At 44.5% G+C, this 9,293-nt stretch overlaps 1 protein-coding gene across 2 annotated transcripts in view; it reads right to left on the reverse strand.

The window, feature by feature from the left end:
* Positions 1–1,922: 1,922 nt before the first annotated feature.
* The window catches only part of LOC112120553 (complement component C8 alpha chain), a 42,268-nt gene continuing 34,897 nt past the window's right edge, over positions 1,923–9,293 (reverse strand). For both annotated transcript variants that reach the window (XM_024219675.2, XM_024219676.2), the window contains exons 10-11: positions 4,505–4,727; positions 1,923–2,247 (exon numbers count right to left, since the gene is read on the reverse strand). In XM_024219675.2, the coding sequence (XP_024075443.1) occupies positions 2,096–2,247; positions 4,505–4,727 (375 nt within the window). In that variant the 3' untranslated portion in view covers positions 1,923–2,095. The remainder of the gene's footprint in view (positions 2,248–4,504; positions 4,728–9,293) is intronic.

Raw genomic sequence — 9,293 nt, forward strand, 5'->3', positions numbered from 1 at the left:
GGGGGGGGGATCAGCACTGGTCCCAAGGGTCAAGCAACTGGACCACAGGGTCAAAGCTATGAGGACCCCAAGCTAGGGACAGTGCATGGGCACTGTTCAGACTGTGGAGGCTTAAAGCACACAGGGGATTCGGCAGCTGTCACAGAAGTATAGTGATTGTCCAAGAAGGGGCATTTGACTAGATGCTGTGACAGCGTCTCCTTGTCTTGAGCCCTCTCCCAGAATATTCCACATTCAGGGTGGATAAAGGAGAAGTGAAACTGAATCCCAGTTATTGCTTCTAGCTAAAAACCATTCTAGTTACTAGGTTCCTTTCAGTTCCGTTTTTACCTAAAAGGACAGTATTAGGTAAAAACGATGGGCCAGATTAATGTAACCGCATTGCCCCGTATATTTGCACACAATTGCCATTCCTTTGTTATTAATAATGCCATAGATTATTAAAACTAAGGCCCAATCCTACGACTGGTTGCATGGGCAGGCCCCTGCAGTCATGAAGATTTCAATCAGGTTTTTCATAGTTGTAGTATCCCACCCCAGTGGAGCTAGTTACAGGGTGAAGGGCTTAAAATATTTATTATTGAGCTAGTGTTTGTGGCGTCAGTCCTGGTGAACACAGCCTCTCTCTGCAAAAATGGCAAAAAGCCATTGTCACAGAAAACTACATTTTGGATGTTCAGGTCAAAACAATGCATTCCCTCTTACAAGACAATAGCCTCTAATTTTTGCAAACAAAAGTGAAAAATGTTTGTCTTTCTGGCAAACTCACAAAAATCCGGGGCTCAAGCTTAGCAGCTGGGGTCAAGCTGCTGAGTCAATGGAACTACTCCGCTGATTTACACCAGCTGAGGACTTGGCCCTAAGTCACCAATTAGGGCCAGCAATTTCTTTTGCTGAACAATGGTACCATAGTACCATTGCGTCTGATGAAGTGGGCATTCACCCACGAAAGCTTATGCTCCAATACATCTGTTAGTCTTAAAGGTGCCACAGGACCCTCTGTTGCTTTTTAATGGTACCATAGCATTTTTCTCCCTCTTTCCCAAGCGTTGTTCCTTGTTGTACTTGTTTGTTTTTTCATAATACCAGATTCACATTCATGATGACTCTTTTTTTCCCCCTTTTAATGAAAAGCACAGTAAAACTAAGTGCCATTCAATTTCCATCCACTCCGGGTTTTTACAGCAGTTCATTAGAAGCGCTGAGCAGTGGACTCTCTCTGCAGTCTTGGCTGCAGTTCAATACTGTACGTATTCTTGCGCTAAGATTTACCTCTTACATTCAAAAAGGGCTCTTAAATCAACAAACCCGTTAACATCTTCTCCAGCTCTGGGTGCCTTGGAGATAAAATGCTTGTGTTCTAATGGACGAGTCATCATTGATCTTAAAGAGGAATAGCCTCGTTTGTGCAGGAATGTCCTCTGTAGAACGGTTTCATTTGGCTCGGATTTCAATTTATATTAACATTTCACCCTGGAACTTTAGCATCTTTGGGCTTAATATTGCTCCCATTGAAAACGACAGCAAAAAGCCATTTGGAGTCCCTGGAAGCAAGATACTGCCAGATATGCTGTGTTTAAAGTTCTGACTGCACCAACCTGAAATAGCTTGCTTGCATTGTTACAGAAATAAGAATTATATGACACACATGTCCACACAAAACTCATTCAATGCAAGGATCATGAGCTTTTAATTTGTCTTCCAAAGGCAAATACAAACATTTCAGTTAGTGAAGCTTACTATGTAAACTGTTTTACTAAATGTGTTTTATTACTTTATAACCCCATTGTTATTCAGTAAAAAGCATTTGCCCTGATTCTCCACCGCCTTGCAACATGTCATCACAAATTGAGGGTAAAGAGAGTGAGAGAGTGTGTGTGTGTGTGTGTGTGTGTGTGTGTGTGTGTGTGTGTGTGTGGTGGCTCCACTATATCTTCCTATGAATGTAAAATTATAGGCCAGATTTATCATTAGTGTAATTCTATTGACTTCAGCTGAATTACTCCAGTGGTAGTTACAGCCTACTATGCAAAACACTATCTAACATATACGCTCATTAATCAGTGTCATAACTTATCCCAGACATAGCCAGCCCTTAGCACGTCTGTGTCTGCACACTCTTTCCAGCACACGATGTTCCGCCATTTTGCGGGGCTGGGTTATTACATTGCCTTGTACGTCTCTTTGTTCCAGACTGGCAGGGAGTCCAGGATGACCAGCAGCTCCAGCTACCATTTGTCTTACCACCTGTAAAATGATTTTTAAAAATAGATGATAAGGTTCGTTTCACAAGCAAGTGACTCTCAGCTGAAAGCTAAATTGCTTTATTACAGTGGCATGCTGCACTTGAGAGCTGGTGCAAAGTCAACTGAAGTTTCTTATGGGAGTGAGTCAGAGGCTGCCATGATAAACTTATTCTTTAGACCAGAGATCTAATCCTAGCTGTGACACTGGTTCCCTCTGCATCCTTGAGACTTAACTAGCACGTAGGCTTGTTGAGAGGATCAATGTTTATATGGCACTTTGAAAATAGGGTCTTCTAAAGAATATTTACCCTATTCAGATTGGTAGTCCATTGCTTTTTATTCTGCTTCTCTGATAATTTGCTGGGTTACAATTTGGCCTCTCTTTCCCAAGTGATTGGTGACGTGTCTCAGTGATGCATCTGTCTCACCTCCAAAAGGATAAAAGTTTCAGTCTTGTTCCAGGCAGGTCATCATAGTAATGCTGCCTGGGGAAATGCTGCAGAGATTCTTTGTGGAAGGGTCATTTCAGGGCTTTTTCATTACTGTATACTCTGACTTGCCAGCAGAGTTCAATACTATAGATTATGGTGTCTCTTTAGATTGATGGGAGCACATGATAGGGCTGTCACTGCACATTTTTTTTTTATTTACTCAACTGGTCTCTGTGTGTATCACAGACACTGTATTAATCCAGTTGTGTTGAAGTTTGCTATGAAGTCCTGATGGACCCATATGCTCTTACTATCTGTATTACCAAGCCATCAGTTTTCCACTGATGTGGACCCAGGGCCTAACTCCTATTGATTTCAATCAGTGTTAGGTGTTTAGGTGCTTTTGAAAATCCCATAAGGTGCCTATCTCCAGCTTTAGGTGTCTAAATCAGGGGTGGCCAATCTGTGGCTCCAGAGCCACATTCGGCTCTTCAGAAGTTAATATGCGGCTTCTTGTATAGGCACCGACTCTGGGGCTGGCGCTACAGGCGCCAACTTTCCAATGTGCCGGGGGGTGCTCACTGCTCAACCCCTGGCTCTGCCCCCATTCCACCCCTTCCCGCCCCCTCCCCTGAGCCTGCCGTGCCCTTGCTCCTCCCCCCTTCCCCTCAGAGCCTCCTGCACGCCACGAAACAGCTGATCTGGAGGTGCCGGGAGGGAGGGGGAGGCACTGGGAGCAGGGGTGGGGAGCTGATGGGGGGCAGCTGACGTATTACTGTGGCTCTTTGGCAATGTACATTGGTAAATTCTGGCTCTTTCTTGGGCTCAGGTTGGCCACCCCTGGTCTAAATGCTTTTGAAAATCTGACCTCTAGTCACTATTGTTTTGTTGATAGCATCAAGCATCATCCCTGGCCTCTGCCATGGCTTTCTCAGTTTATCTTCTCTCTCTCGTTTTCTCTCTCCCGGGGTTTGCATTGTTGTCCATCACTGTAATACCGATAACTATCCTCCTGCTTAGCAGAGGTCCAAAAGTGGATGTCACATTAGCTCTTGCAAATCAGTACCTCAAGGACACCTAGGTCAAATGGCTCTAGAAGTCTAGTTCCTCCCAGTGACACAGAGATCAATGAGGACCATCTGGGTATAATGACTCCTTTCAGTCTCCATAGTGAGAGATCAGCGTTCCGCCATTTAAAGGCTATTTCCACACTTCCCCCTCTGTTATTTCTGTCTGACACTCGAAGCGTTGATCCAACCTCCAGTCAGATCATATTTCACGGGCTCCTTGATGGAGCCTGGTGCAGCTCACAACTGCAGCAGAGTGCCTTGCTGGAGATTGATTCCTTTCCCTGACGCGTCTGAGATCACACTTGTAACCACAGAAGAAGAAGGATCTAGTCTGGCTTATTGTAGTGATCTACACATGCCTTAAATACACTGAGCGGTGCACTAAGGCCTAGGAAAACTGATCCCTTGATGGGTCTCACAGAGCAGGGCAAAGCTCTGGCTGTTAGAGCTGTTAGCCGGCAGCTATTCTTCAGCTCAGACTTTGCCGTCTCCGCCAATTTATGCTGCTGACGTCTCTCCAGCTTTTAAAGCCTCCCTTGTTTAACCTGGCTTATTTATAATAATTACTTGAGCAGTTAATTTTACTCGTTTGCAAAGCCCCTAAGACTGCTTGGCACGAAAGGTGGTTTAGAAGTGAAGGTTTGATTGATGAATGGATTCAAATAGCGGCTGATTAGCATTGCCCAGGGTGAGAGCACAGTTGCTATTTCCCCCCCCCCCCATTCCTCACCACCATGTATGCATGTTGTCACCCTACCTTTGCGTCTGGTCTTCTCACAGGCTGGGCCCTCATAACCCAGTGGGCACTGACAAACACAGACGTCCCCGAGAAGCATGGATTCAGCATTGTTCTGACAAGGGCCACAGCGGCAGGCGTTGAACTCTGTTAAGTAATCGTCCAAAGCCCTTTTCAGGTTTTGCCTTTTTGTTTCAATATCATCAAGGTTGCTTCTACGGAGGATTTCATGTATGGGTTGTAGCTGCGTAGAACAGAAGAGAATATGTGGCTGCGATGGATTATAATTGCTTTGGTGAGTGCACAAAAAAGGGGATTTAATTTAATGAGTACAGTTCAACTTATAAAGTACTACAGCCATAGCGTGTTGGACATTTATTGGAGAACCCCCAGAGCTGAAGAAACAACTTACTTTCCTAGACAGCTAGATATGGTGTGTGTACAATATTACAGATGGGCCAAAGCCCTGGTAATTTTGGAGGTGTTGGAATTATTTGAATACTTGGATGTATGTGCATCCCTTTGATTCTGCTCCCAAATCAGCTCCAGGGCCATCCCACAACATTTTGGCACCTGAGGCGGGAAGCTCAAATGACACCCCCATATCCCCTCACTTGGGCCAAAACTTTGAAAGGTCTCAGTTCTGCCTTCTTCCTGTTCTACTCCTCTCATGGTACTGCTCTGCTACCTACCCCAATAAAGGAGAACTAACAACTTAAAATGCTTTGTTCAAAAATTTTAAATAACACTTAACTTTCAAACGTCTGAACAGCAAATGTAACTTTTCTTGTCTGCATACGAAACACTGGCATTTTTATCTGTTTGAATAATCAAAGTGGTGCTTTCCGTGCCTTCTTGGTTACAAAGATTTGAACTGCTTCCTGAAGGTCAACAGTCTGGGCCAGCTCATGCTCTATTGAGATGGTTGCAAGGCCGACCAGCCTCTCCTGTATCATTGTGGAGCGTAGATGTGTTTTTATTAACTTCAGCTTGGAGAAGTAGTGTTCTCCACTGGCAACTGTTACAGGAAGTGTTAGAAGTATGTGCAGAGCAACAAAAGCATTTGGAAAGAGGGTGGTCATCTTATTTGTGCACATATATTCCAGAACAGCCTTTGGAGTTGATCCTGCTGAAATGTATCTTGAAAGGGCTTTCAGTTCATCACCTAAATCACTCGCATCTATATCATGCATGTCATCATGTGTCAACACTGTCTCTAGTGCCCTGCAATGCTGGTGTAGGTCTTCTTCAGGTATAGTGAGGCGTTTTGGAATATCATACAACATCCCAAATATACTGCTGTGTTCCTTGAGCTGCATGAAACGTTCAACTGACTGTATTGCACAATCTAGCACCTGGTTAAAGAATTCAACTTTGAATTGTTGTTTGGGGTCTCTTATGGGATTATCCCCCGCCCCGTAATCAAAATGTCTTCTTCTTCAGTGACTCTTGAATGGGTGGGAAAATAGCTTCAGTGTGAAGTTCCTCTGCCAACTTCTGTGCACTCTTCAGAACGTTTTGAAATCCCTCATCTGACTGATAAGACTGTAGGTATGACTTTGCTTTGTCCAGTTGTTCCATTGCTCCAGATATATCAAGGTCAACACCTTGGAGTCTCTTGCTTACAACATTTATTTCAAACAGTATGTCATGCCACAACACTAAGCCACACAGTAATGTGAAGTTATGTATGTTTCTGGTTTTTACATTTCCCTCTGCCACTGTTCTCCCACGAACAGTTCCTGTCATAGCATTATCCTCCATAATGGCAACTATGGCACCATCTATCTTCCCAATTTGGTGTTTGATAGGCTTTATCGCCTCCACTCGACTTTCCCATCATGTGGCACTCAGTGGTTTCAGTGTCAGAGAGGATGGTCCCAGATGTTGCTTCAAAATTTGCCATCAATGAGTTGATGCAAAGAAAACTACATAGATGCTTTGAATTACATTAAAAAATTCAGCAGCCTCACTAGAAGTTGATGCTGCATCACTGACCGCCAAGTTCAATGAATGAGAACTGCATGGGACAAAAAAAGCTCGAGGGTTTAACTCTCGGATCCGTCTCTGCACTCCTCTGTTCTGTCCTCTCATGTTGGCACCATTATCGTAGCCCTGACCTCTCATGTCAGCTATTGCAATTCCCGTATCTTCCAGCTTTTTAAGAAGCACATTTGTCATACCAGCTCCTGTAGTATCATCAATGTTAATAAATTCTAGAAAATGCTCTCTGACAGTCACCATTGCATGGACATTTTCACTAGGTTCTGTTGTTGCGACAAAACGCACCATTAAAGTCATTTGTTCCATAGGCTGATGTCAGGTGTGCAGTCCAGAATAACAGAGTAATATCTTGCTGACTTCAGATCTGCCACAATCTTCTGTTTGACTTTTGTTGCCAGTAACTGTATGATCTCATTTTGAATTGGTTTTCCAAGGTCATGGTGTGTGTACATTTCTTGGGTGGTAACTCTTCTTAGATGCTCCTGGAGTACAGCATCAAACTCAGCCATCAGCTCCACAATTTTAAGGAAGTTTCCATTGTTTGGCACATACAGCTGATCTGAAGTGCCACGCAGTGCTAGGTTTTGGGAAGCCACCATTCTCACAATGGCAATGAGCCTTTTCAGAACATTTTGCCAGTAAAGAGACTCTGATGCAATCTTCTTTTGATGCTGATCATCTATGGTGGCCTTTAACCTTAGTCTCATCTCAAGTTCTTTCCACCTATGGAATGCTCTCTGGTGATTTGCTGCCTTCTCATGGCATGCCAGATTTCTAGCCAGATTTTTCCAGTCCTTTGTTCCTGTAGAACCCAATGTGGCTGGAACATTAGACTGGAAGAGTTTGCAACAAAAACAGTACGCAGCATTCTGGGTTTTTGAGTACATAAGGCATGGCCTCTCCACTTTGTCACCATTGGGGATTTCACGCCAGTAATGTGTTGGATGGAAACTTCTATTTTCATTGTCTTTGGGGAACATGAAGTTTTTCACTTGCTATGGCCCATGCAGTACAAGGAAGCCCCTCAGGCTACTGCTCAAGTGGGTCCATAGTCCTGGATCATCTAGACTTAAGGAACTAAACTCAGCAGCAGCTGTTTCTTGCGCCTCCACCACACTCTTCTCTGATCTACACTTTTCTTCAGGAATGTGCATGGTTACATCCATTTGAGATGGAGATATGGATGCTGCAGTAGCTGCCAGGTCACCTGCACTCTGACTAACGGGAAGATCGGGCATCTCCTCACCACTCTCATCCTCACTGGGGCTGGAAGGCTCACCGTGAACATTTGTGTCTATGTATCTCAGGAGAGCTCCTTCCTGCTTAGATATAAAAGCTTCCTTTGCTTTCTTTTTTCTGAATGCTGCCCCAGAGGGGCGTTTTCTTCTTTCACTCATGACTGCTGTTCTGTGCCAGCTGTAGTGGCTCTCAACACTCAACTGAAGGGGACAAATAAGCAGGCTGGTAGTAGGGCCTGAGTGAGGGAAGATATCAGTGTCTTAAGGGCCTAACTGGCTCCTACTACTTCAGTTGACTGCCTGTTCTCCTCAAGTGGATTCAGGGAAGCAGCAGGAAACAGGAAGCTCCCTGAGAAGCTGGTGTTAAGTAGTCCAGGCTCCTGGGGGTGCTCGAGAGGTACATAAGAGGCTCCTCCTCCTCTCTCTCCCTGCAGCTCCTGCTGCTTTCTGTTATTCCCTCTCACCTTTTCTCCTGCCTGCCTGTTATGTTTCTTGTGCCCTTCTTCCTCCAGCACAGCACTCCACCATCTCTGTGCCTCTAGAGCAGAGAGAATACATATGCACCAGCAGCAGACACAATTTTCTACACTCTGGGTCCAGGGCCGGCGCAACCCATTAGGTGACCTAGGCGGTCGCCTAGGGCACTACAATTTGGGGAGCGGTGACCGCGGCAGTATTTCGGCGGCGGGACCTTCCGCCCGCCGCTGTGGGGGGCAGCATTTCGGGGCGGGATCTTCCGCCGCCTAGGGCAGCAGAAAAGCTGGCGGCGCTCCTGTCTGGGTCGTAGTGGTGACCCCCCACAGTCTGGCACCTGAGGCGGCCACCTCAGTTTGCCTGATGGTAAGGCCAGCCCTGATCAGATCAAAACCACAAGGGGCCATATTATTTGATTCATATTTAAATGTTCCCACCCACAGTCTTGCAAGAGTTTTCCATGATTTCTGCCATTTTGGACCAGAGTCCTTTGGTAGTAGCTTGTGACGTTTCAGTGCCATCTAATCTAAACTCTAGCCTAACCACCTTAATCAGAGCAGTATCAGTCCAGCATCAATATATACTACACGCATGGATCTCTATGTATGAAGCACACATAGTACATACATCCGTGGTACGGTATGATACAGTTAAAACATATTGTGCCATATGAAATATTTAAAACATCATGAGTCTAACAATACTAACATCTAAATCTGCCATGTATTTAGGCCAATATATTCAAATGTGGGTATCTAAAACTATGAACCTAACTTCCATATTTACCCACTTAAATAAAAATGAACTGATTTCCTGAGGTGCTAAGGATCCACCATTCCTATTGAAATGTTCAGCACCCTGAAAAATCAGGTTTTTATTTGGCTGTCTATATAAGGATTTTAGATCGCTAACTTTAGGCACTGAAATTAGCAAAAATTGGACTTAATATCTTTCCCCTTATATGTTTCATATTCATGTAATAGATTTTCTGAAGCACATGACAGTTCAAACAAAGTACATTTTAAAAATCAAGGTTGGCTTTATATATGTGTGTGTGTGTGTGTGTGTGTGTGTGTGTGTGTGTGTGTGTGTGT

This window comes from Terrapene carolina, unplaced genomic scaffold (genome assembly GCF_002925995.2).
Source record: "Terrapene carolina triunguis isolate 2854851 unplaced genomic scaffold, T_m_triunguis-2.0 Scaffold103, whole genome shotgun sequence".
Lineage (NCBI taxonomy): Eukaryota > Metazoa > Chordata > Testudines > Emydidae > Terrapene > Terrapene triunguis.